This window comes from Humulus lupulus, chromosome 7, assembly GCF_963169125.1.
Source record: "Humulus lupulus chromosome 7, drHumLupu1.1, whole genome shotgun sequence".
NCBI classification, from domain to species: Eukaryota; Viridiplantae; Streptophyta; class Magnoliopsida; order Rosales; family Cannabaceae; genus Humulus; species Humulus lupulus.
The window spans coordinates 200,815,037-200,836,159 of NC_084799.1; the positions used below are offsets into that span (position 1 = coordinate 200,815,037).

At 33.1% G+C, this 21,123-nt stretch overlaps 2 protein-coding genes across 3 annotated transcripts; both read right to left on the reverse strand.

Moving 5' to 3' along the window:
- Positions 1 to 1,551: 1,551 nt before the first annotated feature.
- LOC133789116 (uncharacterized) lies at positions 1,552 to 8,496 on the reverse strand. Of its 2 annotated transcripts, XM_062226833.1 has the most exons (6): positions 8,433 to 8,496; positions 3,426 to 3,518; positions 3,088 to 3,335; positions 2,793 to 3,008; positions 2,628 to 2,675; positions 1,552 to 2,543 (listed from the first exon to the last, which is right to left on the reverse strand). In XM_062226833.1, exons 2-6 carry the CDS (start codon positions 3,514 to 3,516, stop codon positions 2,385 to 2,387), a joined length of 762 nt encoding a protein of 253 aa, XP_062082817.1. In that variant the 5' UTR covers positions 3,517 to 3,518; positions 8,433 to 8,496; the 3' UTR covers positions 1,552 to 2,384. The 2 variants fall into 2 exon arrangements, with proteins under 2 accessions (XP_062082817.1, XP_062082818.1); XM_062226834.1 differs by lacking the exon at positions 8,433 to 8,496 and having other exon boundaries at positions 2,454 to 2,506; positions 3,426 to 3,768.
- Positions 4,357 to 7,400, reverse strand: LOC133792582 (uncharacterized). The gene is made up of 3 exons (XM_062230490.1): positions 5,894 to 7,400; positions 4,865 to 5,546; positions 4,357 to 4,778 (listed from the first exon to the last, which is right to left on the reverse strand). The coding sequence occupies exons 1-3, from the start codon at positions 7,398 to 7,400 to the stop codon at positions 4,574 to 4,576; spliced, it is 2,394 nt and encodes a 797-aa protein (XP_062086474.1). The 3' UTR covers positions 4,357 to 4,573.
- Positions 8,497 to 21,123: the final 12,627 nt, after the last annotated feature.

Genomic DNA, 21,123 nt, shown 5'->3' on the forward strand with positions numbered 1-21,123 from the left:
TAAAGGAATATGTGTGGAAAAAATTACCTAAAGTTTTTTATTTATACGTGGGATACTCCCAATCTTTTATTTTTAGCAGGGAAAGTACCCAAACATTGTAAAACTATAATTTTGTTAGCGGCAGACATGTGCCCCGTTTTTATTGGTCCAAATCATAATTATTTTTTTAAATTTATTAAAAATACATTTTAATTCATAAATTTTTTAAATATTAAATTAAAAATAGAAGATCAGATTTTTTACAAATGAGTACTAATTAAAGGCTTTTCTTTTACAAAGCTAATATAAAAATAAATTAAAGAGATGGTTAGAGAATTCATGTAAAAGAGGAGCATGTCTTGATCAAGAATGAGAGAGGAGAGAGAGATTGAGTAATGGAGTTTCGGCTTTAGGGACAGTGAGAACTCAATGCCGGCATGGGGTTTTGGGCAAGGGAAAGATTTCGACGCCAAACATGGGGTTTAGGGGTTCGGAGACAGAGAGATATGCAAAAGCTCTTATGATTTAAATAAAAACATAAGAGTACGATTGCTCAATCCAAATGAAGAGTTGTCCTAAAGATGAAAATATAATAGTCTATAAAACAAAACTCATACATAAGACCTCCTACTAACTCGGTCCTCCAACATCGGGATTATCAGGTAGTGGTGGGATACACATTGAGATCTCGTGGTGATAGAATGAGTCCAGATGTGCTCATCTAATTGTCAAAGACGCTTTCTCATCTTAACAATCTCTTCATCTCTAGTTTACAGTGGATGATCAGTAGCAAATGGAGCTTGGTCTCTTATATTAAGTATGATGTTATTGACATTCAATCAAAATTGTTGATAAAAAACGGTTTAACTCATGCGTATAGTTTCTTTTTCAGCTATAAATGGAATGTGAATAAAATTTGTTGGTGTTCTTGAGATTTATTTTTTTATTTTTATGAATTTAAATGTTCTTTTCATTAATTTTTTATTTAAAATTAATTTTAAAAAAAATAAGTATGGTTTGGACCAATAAAAACTTGACACGGATGTACCCAATTATCTCATCAATAGACCTAGCGGGGAAGCCCTAACTGAATTAGGGTTTACTATGTTTGATTACTTTTGGCAATATAAAAAATTCGGAGTATACCTCGTACAAATCCAAAACTTTAGGTACTAAGCATATTAGTAAAAATTGTTGTAACGATCGAACATCGACCATAACAAGTATTCTAACTATCTGTTTTTTGGCTGTTGCTTCTCCCAGCAGGTTGTCCATCAGGTTCAAGATTGGTTAGGCTGTACATGGCCTCTAATCTTCTCGAACTGGTGCAGGTGGATAGAAGACATGAGGAAGTGGATTCGAGCCTCTATAGTGGTGGTTGTGTTCTCAACTACTATCTATTATTTGTGGCATAATAGAAACACTTGTTTTGTCCATAATTACTCTCTTAGTGTTATAGCTGTAGTTCACTTGATTAAAAAAGACATTAAGTGTAGGCTTAGTTTTTTTTCTCTTCACACTACAGGGAAAAGGGGTTTTAGCGACGACTTACGTCGTCGCAAATTCCCAAAATATAGTCGCTAATTCCTTTAGCGACTACCATGTCATCGCTATTTGTCGTTGCTAAATGCTGGTCGCTAATTGGTTTTAATTAGCGACGAAATGAAAAATGTCGTCGCTATTTCCCTTTAGCAACGACATGTGGTCGCTAAAAGATCCACTTTTTCGTCGCTGTTAGTTAGGAATGTCCTCTGATTTTTGAAATTATTTAGGTATTTAGCGACGACATGTTACTTTTTTGCGACAACATATTGTGGCTAAAAGTCTTTTTTTTTCTTTTTTTTTATGCCTAAAGCACTATTATATATACTTAAAAAAATGCCATTATTCAATATATATACTAACACATTTTTTTGCTAAAAGATTTGAAATAGAAGAGAAATTTAATCATGCACAAAATTATATTTTTACTATAAATATTTTTATAACAAAGTAACTATCATAGTAAAATTAAAATACATAAATATAAATATTTTTAACTAGGTGTTGTAGGATCGGCACCATGACCTTGCTGAGAAGATCCAGATCCCGAGACTCCACCAATCCTAGCCAAGTGCTCCTTTATGGCTCGGAGTCGCTCCCTCACCTCTTGCATGTCTTGTGCGGTAGGAGGTGGTTGGGCTGGTTGAGGTACCTCAGCCGCTTCACAATTCGCCCTCGTGCGAATCCTGCGACCAAGACCCGGCTGATAGCCTCGATGACGTCCAAAGATCGTCTCAACAAGAATAATGTCATCATCTTCTCTCGGGATAGTACTCGAGGCAGAGGCGCTCGTAGATGATTGTGACTGCAGAGTGTCACGTTTCTCTATCATCTTTTCCTGTATCACACAATTTTCAAGAATATTAGAATTTACAACACAATAAAGTAAGAAAATCATAAAATATAAATTTACTTACATAGTTATCTTTCGCTGCCTTGCTCACCCAACCTTCCCCGTCTATGTACTTAGTCGCCATCCAAATCTCTGGAACCCCAACAAGACACCCAGTTTGTAAATCACGCTACAATACAAGAAGTTTGAAAAAAATTAAGAAAAAAAACATTATAAAAAAACATAAATAAAAATTATGTAAAAAAGAAAGTACCTTCTTGTAACGAAGGGCTGGCGTAGACTGTGAACCCTGCACGCTTCTCTGTTTTTGTTTTGCACGGTTCGCAGAGTTAGTCTCAAAACGCCTCTGCAAAGAACTTGTGTTAACCATATGTTAAATTAACAAAAATAAATTAAAAAATAATATTTTTGTGAATACCTTCACTTCAGGGCGATCAAAATACTGGAGCGCCTTTTGCCATTTCTCCACCACCAAACCATCAAGAGGATGTGCTCGACCATTCTTTTTTAAATGAGTGGACAAGTCATTCTTCCACTCCGAGTAACGATCAGCGCACGACCGTTGAATGCCCAAAAGAATGCCGAGGAGGTTCTCTGAGGCATATCGACTTCGACCAATGTCGAATAAATCATCCTGAATCAAAAAAATAAAATAAATTAGCTAGATTTAATATTAAAGTGAACCCAATAAAAAAATTATAGAAATAAATTACCTCTAGACGAGGAAGTATGCGATCTCTAACTTCGCTGGGTACTTTATCCCATCGGTCGTAGTCAGGATCGGCATATTGTCGAATGAGAATGCCGATCTCTCTAGAGAAATGTTGGGAATAATCACCAATTTCTTTGTAAGTCTTCCCTCGAACATCCCACTCCAGTGGTAGTGGTCTACCTAATGCAACTCTAGCTTCTCGAGTTGAAAACCCCTTGTTGATGCCGCGCCTTTTCGTTTTAGTCGTCACTATTATTTCTCAAATACATATAATTATTATATACACATAAATAAATTAATTCAATATATTCATCCAAAAAAAATAATTGCATGTGTTACCTCTCTCACAATCAGCCTGTATCTGCGTTGGATCTGGAGGAGGATTTGCCCCACCATCACCTCCGTGATGTTGCATAACCGCAGAAGACATATCTAAAAAAATTGATGATATATATGCATTGATAAATTTGTACAATCAAATTTAAATATTATAAAATTTCAATACATTTGAACAATCTTTCAATGTAAAAATAATATAAGCTTCACTATAATATTCACTATCACCGAAAATAATATAGATTGCTGACATTTAAGATTCATGTGAGGTATTCTAGACACTTTATTTATCACCGAAAATTAAGAATATATATTTCTAACAGTTAAACTCAACATACCAACTAATAATGATATAATGATATATATGTGTGCATATAATAAAATGTTGACAAATAAAGATAAACATAAATAATATGGTTATCCATAAATAATAAGTGCAAACAATCTTTGAATGCAAAAATTACAACTTAATCATCACTATAATATTCATTATCACTATCATTCTCATTTTCTTCTACATTATCTTCTTCTAAGTCCATCTCTTCCTCTTCCTCTTTCTCTTCCTCTTCATCGACCATCTCCTCTTCCTCTTCATCGACCATTTCCTCTTCCTCTTCCTCTTCACCTTCCTCTTGATCAACAGGAGTATCTACATTGACAACATATGGCGATTGATCTCTACGGCAAAAATTGATTTCTGGCAACGGACCAAGATCGACAAACAATTGGAAATCAGATGTTATTGTGTCATGCATAACATCTATTTCAATGGGATCCAACTGTTCATAAGCTGCTGGGGTGTCCCACACATTTCTATGATGAACTTCTTCAACAATTTTCCAATCCCGGTCATTTTTCAAATCATCAAGATAGAAAATTTGTTTTGCCTGAGTTGCCAAGATAAACTTGTCATTTTTGTACCACTCGAACTTAGTAAATATACTGGTTATATTATTTTCATGCTTCATCCTACTCTTGGTAGGATCTGTATCAAACCATTTACACTTAAATAATACAACAGAACAACCAGCAAGGTATGACATCACTATAACCTCTTCTAATTGCCCGTAGAAATTTTTGTTGTCTACTCCGGGTACTAAGACACCACTGTTTTGAGTTTTCAAATTTTTATCTCTATCATAACACAAAAATCAAACTCCATTGACAATACACCCAGTGTATGAAGAAACAAGATTAGAGGAGCCGTTTGCTAAGGAGAATAACTCTTCAGAAGCTTCTGCAGATCCTGCTTGTCGAAGATTGTAAAGCTTATTGTAAAACCACATGGGGAACTCCTTTTTCTGTAATTGATCTAGGTTTTCAGCACCACTAGATAAAAGGATCTGCTTGTGCTCTCTACACATATAAAATATGAAAGACTTAAAAAATTTGAAAGATAAATGGAAGAGTAGATATATTGTTAGTGTGATCAAAGTACTTACTGAATATATGGGAGAATCTCAATGCAATTGTTGAGAATGTACCACTCAGCAGTTTTTTTAAGTTCATCGTCCAAAGTTGTTAGTGTCTTCTTACCGATCGGACAACCTTGAGATTGAAACACAGACAACTTCTTTAGTGATGGAATTGCATCAACATTTCTATCTGGACGATTAAACCTTGTTTCCACCCCTTTGAAGTACATAGAACAGAATGTCAATGCTTCATCGACGACATAACCCTCAGCTATGGACCCCTCAGGACGAGCTTTATTACGCACATAATGTTTCAATTTTTTCATGTATCTCTCAAAGGGATACATCCACCTCATGTGTACTGGACCTCCATCTATTGCTTCTTGAGGCAAATGTATCATTAGGTGAACCATAACATCAAAAAACGCTGGCGGAAAAATGATTTCTAGTCCGCAAAGAATTTCAACAATTGATGTTTTCACTTTCTCCAAATCAGAAACAATCAGAGTTCTAGCACAAATAATCTTGAAGAAAGTGCACAAGTCAATAATGGTCTTGGCAATAGGTTTTTCTAGGAATGAATGAACACCAATTGGCAAAAGACGTTGCAATATGACATGACAATCGTGGGATTTCAACCCAGTAATCTTATTGTCATTTTCAATCACATTCTTCCTTAAATTAGATGCAAACCCATCTGGAAATTTGACTGATTTCAAAAACCGACAAAACTTATGCGATTTTCAGGAATAAATGTGTATTTCGCTGCCGGCTTTTCCATTCGACCATTTACCATTCTCAGATGCAATTCTGGCCTTATCTTCATCTTCTCCAAATATACTCTAGCGCTAATTGTATCTTTGGTCTTATTTTCCAACCCGACTATTGTGCCAACTAAGCTGTCGCATACATTTTTCTCAACATGCATGACGTCTAGGTTATGTCGCAACTTCATATTGGCCCAATATGGGAGCTCAAAGAAAATGCTTTTTTTACGCCAACCAACTTGCTCTTTTGTGCGTTTCCTTTTTTGTCCACCGTAGCTAACATGCTTACCAGGAAGAGATTCAGGCATAAAATTCATTTGTGTGAAAATAGCTTCAGTGCTAAATTCCTCTGGAGGTGGTCTTTTCTCAACTGAACCATATAACTTCTTCTTTTTTCTAATTTGGTGTCCCATTGGTAAAAAATTTCTGTGACCGTAAAATGCAACCTTATTTTGCAAACGAACTGATGGTGTTGATACATTGCAAGTAGGACAAGCAGTGTAACCTTGACCACTCCATCCAGAAAAACTACTCCTCGCTGGAAAATCATTTATAGTCCACAATAAAGCTGCTCGAAGCTTAAAAAAACTACCATCAACAATATCCCGAGTCTGAACACCGCTCACCCATAATTCCTTCAACTCATCAACCAATGGCCTTAAGAAAACATCAAAATCTTTTCCAGGTGAATGTGGACCAGGAATTAATAAAGTCAACATAAAGTTAGTCTCTTTCATGCATAACCACGGTGGCAAGTTGTAAGTCATTAACACAACCGGCCACATGCTATAAGACAAACTCATATTTCCAAAAGGATTGAATCCATCAGCAGCCAATCCAAGGCGCACATTCCTAGGTTCCATTGCAAACGCTAGATTGCTACGGTCAAAATCCTTCCATGCTTTCCCATCTGCAGGATGACGCATGATACCATCTTCTTTAACACGCCCTTCATGATGCCATCTCATATGTTGAGAAATGTGCCTTGACGCATATTTTCGCATCAACTGAGGGGTCAATGGAAAATAACGCATAACTTTTTGGGGCACTTTCTTCCCCTTGGTATTTTTATCCACCCAACGATCCTCCCCACAAATTGGACACTTGTGTTTTCCAGCATTTTCCTTCCAAAACAATGCACAATCATGCTTACAAACATGGATTGACTCGTAACCCAAACCCAATTTCCTCATCAACCTCTTCGCCGCATAATGTGACTTTGGTATCTTATTTGGAGATGGGAATGCATCTTCTAACAACTCCAAGATTCCATCAAAAATTTTGTTAGGAATTTTCCCCAACACTTTGAAATGCATCAACTTAGCTACGAAATTCAAAGATGTGTATTTTTCACACCCTGGGAATAACGGAGACTCCATCTCGGCAAATAAGTCATTATAGTATTGGCTAGTACCTCTGCATTCTGATGCTGGTGGTATCTCATCATCAACCTCATTCTCATCATCTTCACAATTGTTAGGTTGTGCTATATCATTAAGAACATCCATCATCTCGTCCTCGTGACATTGGTGGACTACTCTATTGGTCGGTATTATTTCCTCCTCTCCATGCCAGTACCAATTTGTATAACTTCGTAGAAAACCATTCTCAAAAAGATGACTTTCTAGCACACCAATCGTTTGCAATTCGATATTAATACACTTGTTACAAGGACACTTCACTAGTCCCCTTGTATCCACAAATTGCTGAGCTCTCTCAACAAATGCAAACGCTCCAGCAACATACTCATCAGAAAATTTATTTGAATTATTAATCCAAGTCTTGTCGATCGACATTTTATAGGACACTGCACAGTGTAAGAAATTATTATTTGAATTATTAATTATTACACTGCACAGTGTAAGAAATTATTATTTGAATTATTATTTTTTCAATGAATTATCATGTTTTACAAATAAATCATCAATAACTTATTAGATTAAAGTTTATTAATTAATAAATTAAGTGAGTAATTAATAATCAATTTAATTTCAATTTTATATATAATTTAGTAATTATTTTTATTTGATTTAATTATTTGTTTTATTATACTTATTTTATTAATTATTACTTTTATTGGTTATTAAATTTAGTAAAAAATTTATAAGTTTATGCATATTGACCATTTATAAAATATTTATGAAAGAGAAAACCACAAAATGAATAACATAAATCTTATGGTTATTATTTATTGTATAATTTTATTGATTCACTCATTACTACTTTTTTCTTTCTATTTTTTTTAATGAACGCAAATTGCTTGCTCAGAGTTGATGTATGGTACATATATACATAAATTTCCCTAAAAAAACACACACATGTACCATACATCTTAATTAGAAATATATCATATTTTTTCTTGGGTAAACCTGACTCCATATTTCTTGAGGAAAAATAGTTGCATCAAGAAAATTGATAGACTATTACAAAAGGATGGGAAGTAATTAAAGAAAAATAACATCACAAAGAGCAACAAATATACATATTATTATGAGAAACTCAAAACTTGTAAAAATAGTAAGACTTCTTTTTCTTGATAAAAAACAAATATACTATTTTAAATAGGACTAAATATGTGTAAATATCAATCTAGTTATAGGTAGCTATAGCTTAAACATATTGTATTAATTACATGGAATTGGATTAACCTCCACTTGACTCTATATTGGGTTCTCTTAGAACAATATATATTTTTCTACATACATTAAAGTTTTACAAAAATTCAGTTGAAACATGTATTCTCTTCAACTTATAGCACATAATGAAAAAAAAAAACCAAAATAAACAATCCTAAATATAGAGAATAAACACATTTGAAGAGTAAATACCTCAATAAATCAATCAAAATCCAAAGTCTTTCATTATAGAAAATCCTGCAAAACCAAGCTCCTGCTCAAATTACAATCAACAATTAATCGTGAAAATTAAAAATGTCGTGGTTAGTCAACAGAGTACAAATTAATAAAAAGAAGAGTAATGCAATAGTGATTTATTATGTGGTTTGGATATAAAGACACATCAAATACAACAATATCAACAAGTGCATATGAGCCATACCACAACTAGAGGCAAAACAAACTTTCACATTCTGTAAATTTCTGTCTGCAACACTAAAACTTATGTCCATGTTCGAAGGCATTTAATAGTGCAGTTTCATAAATAAAATTATAATTTCTTTTAATTTTCCTATTTAGTATGGGACTGGTGCTTGTTGGTTTGTTGCTCTTTTTTTTTTAGTCTATTATTTGTATGTATTAGGTATGCATGCTTACTAAGTTTGAGTTTAGCGAAATTTTGGCTCAGCTTCTTTAAAGCTACATTTATCGTGAGCATTTTATTTTGCACATGACACTCCAAACTTTGTTGAGAAATAATCTAATTGATTTTAACTTTCCAAATCTCCAATTTCTATTGCTATATTTTATTCCCCTTCAAAAGTTATAAGGCAAAACTTGCTGAGACTTCCCTGAAATTTGGGGACAATGGCCTATGGACTCTGAATGGTGAATCTTGTTTTTCTCCATTCTTCATTACATCACATATGATTTATTTGGCCTAATATGGCCTAATCAATCCAAACATCAATTTGTATCACATTAAATTCCGAGTTTAGTTGAACTGAAATACATAGCCAAATTGTGGACAAAATAGATACAATGTTGTGCAATGCATATCTTATTGTGGAAAAGTTGGTAGATGATATTAGAATGCTCTTTCAATTGAAACTACTATGTTCATATAGGTTGGTGAACTTATTGGTGGTAGTCAAAGAGAAGAACGGCTTGAATATTTGGAAGATAGGTTGGATCAATTGAAGCTAAACAAGGACAGCTACTAGTGGTATCTAGATTTGCGTCGATATGATTCAGGTGAGAATTTTTTAAGATTATTAAGAATTGTATTCAATATTCATTTTCATTCAATCTTTTCTAACATTAGTTTCTGCCATAGGCTTACAATTTGGGTTTTACAATTAAAAATATAATAATAATTCAATTAAATGTCCCAAAAAATTTCTAACAGTATTGAAGATTGACTTGACATCTATAATGAGTTATTTTTCTGCTGTGGTTGTTGTATGTATCATCTGCTATGCATTTGAAACGAGCCATGGTTTAATTTAAAGGCTGCGATTTTGGAAATTAAAGTTGCCAATCTGAGCACAATGTCTAACACACTTTGTGTTTACAAATTTGAGATTTTGGGGATGAGTAAAATACTTTTTAGCATATGTGGATTTCATCTGTGAGTTTCACCACCCCAATTGTGATAGAGGGTATGTTTTGGAAATCTTGTTTGATTATTTGGGATTAAAAATTTAAGGAGAGATCTAATATTTATTAGTTAATAGAATTGAGAACTGGTAAAATGGTACTCTGAGAAATTAGAATATAATATAAAAAATTAAACAAAAGTTATTTATTTTCTATGTTATGTGCTTGTGCTGAGTATTAACTGGATGAGATATTTTATAGTTTCTTCTCCTAGAGAGGGTTTTTGACAACAATTAAGTAGATTAAAAGAATAGCTCATATGCACTTTTATTTTTTCAGTAATATAATTTTATAGTAATAGATAGCCCTTCTTAACCTACTACGAATCTACTAGACTATATACAGAATCCTAAAGCAGTTTAACTCAATTCTCAGTTATCTATCTGTGATAAAAAAAAAAGGATGCAGTTGAAATCAAAGCCAACTATATACTCTAAGCTAATTTATTTTGTCTTTCTAGAAGGATTCAAAATAGCTATAATTATACAAAAGCAATGTTCAAGATACAGAATAAGTGTGAGTTTTACAAACTTAAATTTGTTGTGACTAAAAATAAGGTTTTTGTTTTTATTTTTAAAAGTGAAAATAAGCATTTTATAATATAGTGAAGAAACAAGTCGTTGAGTTAATAAGACAAACCTTTTGCCCGGAATTCATAATGAGTACACTGTCTTGCAGTTAATGTGTTGTTTGGTGCATGTACCAGAAGAACCTAGATTAAAGGAAAGGCAGAGAAAAATAATGAAGTTGTTGAGCTTCTGGGTGTGAATACAAAAGTGTTTTAGAGAAAAAGAGTTCTGAATCAGTGAAAAAGACTGAATAGAACTTGTATTATTTATATAGAATAGATACAACTGAGTTCTGTTATAAACCAACAGAATATATATATGTCCATGAAAGAGTCTGTTAAGACAGCTGAAAATACAGTTGAAATAAACTAATTAGCAGTTAAATACAAGCCTAACCATATGTACTAACAGCCCCCTCAAGTTGATAGGGACCAACCACCACTACTCTCCTTATTGTGGTGCCTAATATTTTTTATTGCCCAAAAAATTTGTACATGTTTTTAAATCACGGGTGATAAAAAAAACACAGAAAGCAAAAGTTAATGTGAGAGATTATTATATCAACTTGCTTCATTTGGCCTCTGTTCTCTGGTGATCCTGTATGCAAGAGTGGAAGTAATTCAATGAAACTCACTATTTCAGAGTTACTATTTGACAAGATAATTTGGTGTACAATCTGTCTGTCAGATGAGGACTGAGGGGCCCAAACTTGTTATTTTTCATAGATAAAAGAGGATATTATTCTCAAATAACACACACATAGCTAGACCTAAAGAAAGGCTTGTTATTTTATTGTTTAGTGTTGTTTAACTTAGACGAAAAAAAAAAAAAGAATAGCATTGAGTGAGTCTTTACTACTGGGCATCCAATCTTAGTAAAAATAGTGAATCCTTTCAAACTGGGTTTCTGTTAAAATTTGGTTCTCTTTCCCTGATTTACCAACACAGGGGTAAAACATAAAAGCATATGTCAATGGTTAAATCATCCAAATTTGGCCAATCTATTCCAACCCTTTATAATAGTTTGTTTGTATGTGTAACGGGTTTAAATTATTAATGTTCACAACCCATACTTTAAATTGAAAACAACTGCTTTGCAGGATTAATTAAATTAGGGAGAGAGGGGTGAGGAAGAGGTAGAGATAAACGGGAATGAAACCCCCTAAACTCCAAGCACAACCTATAAATACTACTAAATATACTTTATCTATATATATATGTAATAGTAACAGCTAATTTTCTAATAGTAACAGAGAAATCAGTGTAAAAAGGCAAAAAGAACAAACGAGGGGAGTCAAGACATTACCCAAACAAGTCAAATACAGGTTTTGAAACATTGAAATAGAATAAAAATCATAAATAAGCGACCCCACATAGCTAGAAAAGAAGCAGACACAACTTGGATTTTTTAGATTTATGGTTCTTGAAAGTATTTCAATAAAAACACAAGAGAGTTATGCAGATCAAGGCCCATAAATATATATACAATAGAAAATACCTGCTTGAGAGCTTTAGCGAGAGAGTGACCAGTCAATGAAATCCAACAGATCAACCTGGTCATCACAAAATTCAACATCAGAAACAACAACCAACCTCACCACAGACCCTTGTCACTGAAAAAGACCATAACTTGGGAATCTGAGAAAAGGGTCTTCCCCCTCAAATACCCAGTCAAAAGATTCCAAGTTTTCTCCCCATATTTTTCCTAGTCTCTAATTTTTCTGAAAGAAAAAATAATAATAAAAGGGTTTGGGTTTACTCACTTGGCTTCTTGGAATTGCACGATCTGATTCCCCTTGTTGAGAATGATAATGAACGGTGAGTTTCTTAAAGAGCTGAAAACTTTACCCAAACAAGTCCAAAACAGGACATATACATGCAAAACAAAGAGGGAGTCGAGAGATACCTTCAGTCACAAAAGAATATATATATATATAAATTAACTGAACAATACTAATAATAAAAAACTAAATATTTATATATATATAAATATATGTACCCGTCTCTGATGGAGCTTAGAGGAACCGTCTTCGTCTTTGATGGTTCTCACGGTCATCTCCGGCGGAGCTTGGAAGAGCCATAGATGGAGGATGCTCGAGAGGATGGGGGTTCTCACGGTCGTCTCCGTCTCTGATGGTTCTCACGGTCGTCTCCGGCGGAGCTTGGAAGAGCCACAGATGGAGGATGCTCGAGAGGATGGGGGTTCTCACGGTTTCGGGTTGAGGTCTGAGAGAAGAGAGACAGAAGAGAGTGGGGTCTGAGAGGAGATGGGGGTTCTCACGGTTTGGGATTGAGGTCTGAGAGAAGGGCTTCGGTCTGAGAGGGGAGAGAAAGGGGTTTGGGGTATATATGGGTCTGAGGGAAAAAAAACTGGGCAAAACAAAAAATTGGTGGGGAAAACAAAAATTTGGTGGGCTTTTTTATTTGGGTTCGCGGTAAATAGGGTAGACGTGGGGAGTAAGTCTAAAAGTACCTCTAGCGACGAAAATCGAAATGTCGTCGCTAGATGTGTCGTCGCTAGAACCCAATTTTCCTGTAGTGTCAGAAGATGAAAGGCTTTGAGCATTTATAATTGAGGTTTTTGGGGCTCAGGTCATGAACCTGAGTTTTTTGTCCTTTTGGATTGGTTTGTTTGTATTGTGTTGTGATCAATAAAATCTCTTTTCTTGATTAAAAAAAGAATTCTAACTATCACTTATATTTACAATTTCGTTAGAGTACTCACTTTTCTATGTAAATAATTGTTCTATGTTTACACTATACTCCTTCATTAACATATTACAATATTACAAACAAGTACAGTAACGGTCACTTGTATATGTATAAAAATGGTAACCCAGATTTGTGAAAAAGGCTAATTATTTAAAATTTAATATTGTTACTTATTTGATTTGTTAATTTAACAACCAATTAAGTAATTATTTTTTTTTTTTTTATTAATTATTATTTTATTTTAATATTTATATATGAAATTGTTATGGATGGTTTATTTTTATATTATCTCTGTTTAGTTTCTTACGTATTTATAGCCAAAATTAATCTATAGTACAACTTCATTAATAATATAATATTTATTCTATTGTATTTAAAATTATCATTTCTTATCTTATAATGGTACCTAAGTATTTTGTATCAATGTCACATTAATATAATGTGGTAATACGCATATACATATACGTATATTATTATAAATATATATATATAAAAGAAGACTAATTAAATTTGGATCAATTACGTAATTAAATAAGACTAAATAGCAATTAAATACAGAATACATATAATTTATCTAGACATACATTCAGTTGAAAGCATGATATTAATTTTTTTTCATCATTCCAACGTGGTACGTTTACTATGTATATTTATTTTAAATGACCTCATACGCCAACTGTCTATGTAATACGTCATTCCCTTTTAGATCTAAAAAGTTTAATATGTTGTTTTTTAAAAAACAAATATAACATGTTGTTTAATTCGAAATATTAAATAACAAATATAATAACTACTAAAAGTCCATGTTTCTCTCGGCAGCCCCATCCAACTAGAATAATCACAGGAATATATTATAGTTAAATTTTACCAGCTAGTGAATATGGTTTCCTTACAAGTGTTTATACAGTGTGAATGACAATGGATTTCGTTACGCAACAGTCAGATAAACACGACCATCTACATAGCGTACGAACACTGCGAGCCACATCTTGAAAGATTGGAGCAACAGAGCAAGTCAAAAGTCTTGAAAGACAGTCTAAAGATTACAGGTCGCAATGTGTAAGTGTAGGGAACATATTGATGAACCACAGTATATTGAGTGTGAGAAAGACTTTGCTTGTCCCAATAGTTCACGAATGCAGCCATGACACAGTACCTAATGAGAGAGGCACGACCTGGCCACTCACTGTGTCCACACCAACCATAGTCAGTAGATATCTTGCATTTATAATGTCATCTAAACGACTCTTCAGTCGAGGTTAACATGTGAAAATGCCTGAATTATTAACTTAGGTGTTTATGCAGCATGTATCTGAAGACTCAAATGTGCATTCATTAGCATTGATTATTGTAACAGTCGAAGTCATTGACCACAATAAGTATTGTAGGTACGTGTTTTGTCTCAATGTGACAAAATGGTATTATATATATATATAGGGTGAGGTTTCCTTGGAGCAACATTTTTGGTTGCACTAGTGCATCCATTTTTTATTTCCTATACATCTATAATTTTTTTATATAACATTGAATATTGTAGACATTTAAGACACTCTCTAAATTTAAAAAAATTTCGAGTAATTTACAGTGTCGAAAACAAGATTCGAACAGTTGATTTTTACACACGCATACAAAATATTAAACACTCACGCAACAAGTTGTTTGCATCTTGTTTTCAACACTGTATATTATTTAGAATTTCTTGAAACTTTGTAGGGTGTCTTAAATTACTTCAATGTACTCCATCATATGAGAAAAAAATTAGAAAAAAATTATTGACATGTAGAAAATATTACAACTATACTTTCAATCTTACAAACCGCAATTTAAGCTCCAAATTTTTTTTGTTTGTTTTTCTTGTTCCATTTTAAGATGATTTTTTCTTGTTTTGCTGTTTTTAGAAGGGGTTCCTTATTCTTGTTGGTTTAATGGTACAAGTATATGATTGACGTTTCAATGAGAGACACTTTTTCTGTAATTGATGATTTTAACATCTAGCTGAAGGATTTTCCTTCTAGCAATCTCATTTCTGTGGGGAGTTTTCAAATGCGACTAAGTTTGCGGGCTTTAAGTTTTTTAATTTTTAATATTTTAGTTGTCTAATTTTCCGAGTCATCCTTACATGCTATTTGGCTAGACTATAAGATTAAATTGTAATCTCATACAGTTTCAATTTGAATAGTGATAAAGTCTATTCGCCAAAAAAAAATTAATATGTTGTTTAATTTGAAATATTGATTAATAAATGATTCATACACGCCTAGAAATAGCTTCTAAAAGTCCATGTTTCCCTCAGGAGCCCCATCCCATTAGAATAATAATCACTGGATTGCATATTAATTGGATAATCATTGGAATATACTATAGTTAAAATTTACCAGTTAGTGAATATGATTGCTCTACAAGTGTTAATTTATACAGTGTGAAAGAGAATATATTTCGTTAGGCAACATTTAGCACAACACGACCATCTACATAGCGTTGGAAAACTGCGACCTACATCTCGAAAGCTTGGAGCAACAAAGCGAGCTAGAGTCTTGTTAAGCAAGCGATGTCTCGCAAGACAGTCTAAAGATTACAGCTCGCGATGTGTAAGTATAGGGAACATGAACCACAATATAAATAATAAAAAGTTATTTAATTTTAAATATTGATCAATCCATTACACAGAGCTTTACGAGAAAGGCGTGACCTACCCATTTACTGTGTCGACCATAGTGAGTAGAAATATTGCATTTAAAATGTAGTCTAAACGATTCTTCAGTCGAGGCTGACATCTGAAAATGCCTGAAATATTAACTTAGGTATTTATGCAGCATATATCTGAATACGCAAATATGCATTCATTAGCATTAATTGTTATAACAGTCGAAGTCAATGACCACAATAAGTACAAAATGGAAATATATATAGAGTAAGACTTCAATAAAACCACATTTTTGGCTATATCATTGCAACCTTTTTTATTTCCTACACATCGATAATATTTTTTATAAGGCAATGTACATTATAGTCATTTAAGACTTTCTACAAATTTTTATGAAATTCCAAATAATTTACATTGTCAAAAATAATGTTCGAACAACTGAATTTTATATGCATATACAAAAAAAAAAACGTGTGCAACAAGCTGTTTGAACCTTGTTTTGAGCATTATAAATTATTTAGAATTTCTAAAAAATTTGCAGGATGTCTTAATTGACTACAATCTAACCGACATATAAAAAAAATTGGAAAAAAAATTACCGAAGTGTAGAAAATAAACCAAAATCCAAAACTGGATGCACCGTATAGCCGGCCCTTATATATAATAAAATACCAATACACATGTTACTTAATTTCCTTTTATAAACCATGCATATCGAAGTCCATCCATTTATATATATACATATATATTTATATATATATATATCTATTTTATATAATAAATGTGTATATAACGGAAATTTTTAGTTTTAACGGTTTTTTTTTAATGTTATCTTTAATGGAATATTCTTATATTTAGTTGTAGATTGTAAACAGTTAAACTTAAATAAAATAAATAATTAAAAAAATAAAATATGACATTTTTGAGATATTTTACACTAATAATTATTTACAAATAATATATAATTAAAAAATTAAAATAGAATATTTTTTAGATATTTTACAATGATAATTATTTAAAAATAATAAATAATTAAAAAAATTAAAATACGATATTTTTGAGATATTTTACGATGATAATTATTTAAGAATAATAAAATCATACAATTTATAAATGAAATAAAATTTAATTAAATTTAAACTCACTTATTAGAATAATATCATATTAAACATATATAATATAATCTACTATCAATTAGCAACAAATTACTTTTTTTTTTAAATAGCAAGAAACATAAATTTAAAATCCACGTATAATATTTAATATTACATTAAACATATATTATATAATCTATTGTTGTCACTCCCAAATTTATAAACTAGAACAAACATAAACTTAAATATAAATAAATAAATTATTTAATTAAAATATGTTATTTATTTGAAATTTATATGACATTAATATTAATTTAATAAAAATAATTGATAAATTCTATAAATAAAACTGAACAAACGTGCATATTGCACGTTGCTTGTATCTAGTATATATATGTGTATGTGACTCTTCCCCTTCTTTAATTCAAAATTGATAGCAAATATGAACACACGTGTAATTTATTGAATATATAAAAGAAGACTAAATAAAAATATAATATAATAAATTAGTGTTATATAAATGAATATATAATGAGAATTTAAACTTATCTAAATATTAAAATAATACAAAAAATGTGTTATAATATCTATTACAACAACACATTTTATAAGTAAAGAATTTTGTTATGCAAACTTCATTATATAACACAAAAAATGTGTTATACTAAAGTGTAGTATAACACAAAAAATGAGAGTAAAAATTACTTACATTAGTGAGAAACTCATTGATAATCCACCATTGTTGTCCCAAGCTTGAAGAAATTAAAGAAATTTGAGGAATAGATGGTGATTTTCATATTAGGGTTGAAATGAGTGGAAAATTGGTATTTGTGATGGATTTGGGTGGAGAAAGGTAAAGAAAAGGATGGGAGAAGTGATTTTTATGAAATATGGTGAAGAAATTATGAAAAAGGAGTGAAATATGGGTGGTTATGGTGTTTAGAGGTGGTTGGAGGCGAGTTATGCTCGGGGAAGGAGAAGAAAGGCGGAAGAATTGTGAATTTAGGGTTGGGAAAAAAATTGAGATTTTTGGTTTTTAAGTGAGTCAGTCCGATCTTGGGCGGTGACGCTAATTATTTTTTTCGACTTGCTCCAGGATCCGCAGTGCAAGAAATGGGGCAGCAATGCAAGATCAAAATTCAAAAATCCACCCATTCTATAAATGGGTCTCGCCACGGTGCTAATACCTCCAGGCGGCGCGATCCTAATTGAAATCAGACAATTTTCTCTCTTTTTTTTCACATTTTTCACGGCACTCTGTTTGCAGCATTTACAGCTAATTGGGTCTCTGTTTGCCGAACGTTTGAATAGCTTTTCCAGCTTGTGCATCAAACTCTACTTTCATATGGCTAACTTTTTTGGTGGCCAGCTCCTTCTCGATATTGGCAGCGTAGTAAGCTCCCCTGCCCCTCTTGGAGCCACCACCGATGTCATTACTTGGTTCGACAGTTCTACATTAAAATAGTCATTGATTAACTAATTCAAATTATGTATGTCTTTTGTTTTTTGTTATAAAATTAAAATTTTATTACTTATGGTCTTTCCAAACCTACCCTATTCTGACCTGGTGGATCCCTTGGAGATATTAAGCAGTCATGTAGTTCTCCACATTTTTTCAACATGTTTCTCAAACATCTTGAAAAAATGAGGAGCAATACATGAATACATTGGCTATCCCCAAGGCATCCACTAGGTTCATGTCTATTGTTTTTTGTTATAAAATTAACATTTTATTACTTACGGTCTTTCCCAACCTACCCTATTCTGACCTAGTGGATCCCTTGGAGATAGTAAGCAGTCATGTACGTATCCTCATTTTTTCAAGATGTTTCTCAAACATCTTGAAAAAATGAGGAGCGGTACATAAATACATTGACTATCCCCAAGACATCCACTAGGTGCATGTCTATTACTTTTTTTTATACATAAAATTAACATTTTATTATTTATTGTCTTTCCCAGCCTACCCTATTCTAACCTAGTGGATCCCTTGGAGATAGTAAGCAATCATGTACTAATTCTCATTTTTTAAAGATATTTCATCAAATATCTTGAAGAAATGAGAACCAGTTACATGAATACATTGATTATCCCCAAGGCATCCACTAGGTGCATGTGTACCTATATCTGATACTATCATTAATTAATGATAATAAATAAAGTTTTCATTGAATTAAATAAAAAGTTACATATATTTGTTTAAATTACATATCACTGTCCTCATCATCACTAACTACAACATCATTACGGACACCACTATCACTATCACTATCGGCTAGAACATTGTCGTCATCCTCATCGTCTTCATAATTGGCCAACGTGTCGTCTTCAAATTCAACTTCATCATCGACAACAAATTCATCTGAACCTTCACCAACCAAATCATCGACGTTGTACACTTCAGCGGGATTGACATCAACCCAATCATACTTAAGATTATCAAAAATTGGAAGTTCTACCCACAACTGAAATGAAGAAGAATTAACTTCTTGCAATATTGTTATATCATTTGTGGTCTCAGTATCATCAACATTGGAATTTGAGAAATCCCATACATTCCTCGAAATGTATTCATTAATGAGCCTCCAACCATCCCCATTTTTCACATCTCGAAGATAATACACCAACTTTGCTTGAGATGCGAGAACGAAAGGATCATCTTTATAGCATTCTTCCTTCATATATACGCTCCTAAAATTGGATTATTCCACTTTAATTATACTTGTATTGAACAATCTACACTTAAATAGGAGAACACTGTAACCCATCAAGTAGGACAATTCAATTATTTCTTCCAGAACTCCATAGCAGTTCACTCCTTCCTCACTTATCACCATTACACCGCAACTTTGTGTTTTAAACTTCATATCACGACCATGAATAACAAATTTCACACCATTCACTATCATCCCTGGATAAGATAACACGGTGCTGCTTGATTTGTTTGCGAGAGCATACAATTCATTATTAATTTCAGTAGGTGTTGACTCATGCAAACCGTTCACCTATCAACATTCACATTGAAAGTTAGTTTTGGATTGATTAAGTGGGGTTTCAAAAAATAATTGACTAATATACATACTCGTTCTTTGAACCACTGAGCAAACTCAACTTCTTGTTGAACTTCAAGATTCAAGCCCCCCGTCTTCTTGTTGAACTTGTAACTGGCAATCGTGTGATTTCAACCTAGTTATCTTGCCATCATTGACATTGAAATTCTTTGAAAGGTTTGCAGCAAAACCATCCGGGAATTCAACTGACTTCACAAATTCACAAAAAACTCGACGCTCCGAGACACTAAGGGTGTAACTGGCGTGCGGTTTCTTCCACTTGTTTCCCTCTTTGCGGAGATGGAGTTTTCCCCTAATTTTCATGTCTGCTAGATCAAGTGTTGCCTTGTCAGTGTCTTTAGATTTTCCACCTAAGTTCCACAAAGTTCCCAAGAGATTGTCGCAAACATTCTTCTCAATGTGCATTACGCCCAAGTTATTCCTCATCAATAATTCATTCCAATAATCAAGCTCGAATAATATGCTCTTCTTCGACCAATTAAGTTCAGTCGGAGCCCTTTTGCGTTTCACACCACCAAATTCTTTGTGTCGTTTCCCAGGTTGTCTAATCTGCAAATTCTCTAATTTCTTCAACACATCATCACCGGAGTAATCTTTTGGTGAAGGCCTGAGTTCCTTGTTACCGTTGAATAGTGCTCGTTTACTCTTCCATTCATGATCCATATCAAGAAATCTTCTATGGCTAATGTATGCAATTTTACTTCTAATCCCTAGAGAGGGAGTTTCTTCATTGCATGTGGGGCACGCCTTGTACCCTTTTGTGCTCCACCTAGACATCATTGCATAAGTTGGGTAGTTGTTAATCGTCCACAAGATTGTTGCACGCATATTGAACAAGGTACTATTGTATGCATCTCGTGTCTCGACACCATTCCCCCATAACTCCTTCAACTCGTTAGGCAAAGGTCTCATATAGACATCAATATCTTTTCCAGGTGAAGGACTTGGAATTAGAATAGACAACATTAATGACTGTGGTTTCATGCACTTCCACGGCGGCAAGTTGTATGGGACAAGTATCACAGGCCACATGCTGTAAGAGTTGCTCATGTTCCCAAAAGGATCGAAACCATCTGTAGCCAACCCAAGCCTAACATTTCGAGGTTCAGCTGCGAAAGATGGGTACAATTCATCAAGGTGCTTCCACGCCTTACTG

Coding starts and splice junctions, on each gene's coding strand:
- LOC133789116 (XM_062226833.1), bottom strand. CDS start 3,516: ATGTCTTCTGCGGTTATGCAACATCACGGAGGTGATGGTGGGGCAAAT. Junction 3,009..3,087: donor GCATACTTCCTCGTCTAGAG/GTAATTTATTTC, acceptor TTTTTGATTCAG/GATGATTTATTCGACATTGG. Junction 2,544..2,627: donor CAGCCCTTCGTTACAAGAAG/GTACTTTCTTTT, acceptor CTTGTATTGTAG/CGTGATTTACAAACTGGGTG.
- LOC133792582 (XM_062230490.1), bottom strand. CDS start 7,400: ATGTCGATCGACAAGACTTGGATTAATAATTCAAATAAATTTTCTGAT. Junction 5,547..5,893: donor TATGCCTGAATCTCTTCCTG/GTAAGCATGTTA, acceptor TTTTGAAATCAG/TCAAATTTCCAGATGGGTTT. Junction 4,779..4,864: donor GAGATTCTCCCATATATTCA/GTAAGTACTTTG, acceptor TTATATGTGTAG/AGAGCACAAGCAGATCCTTT.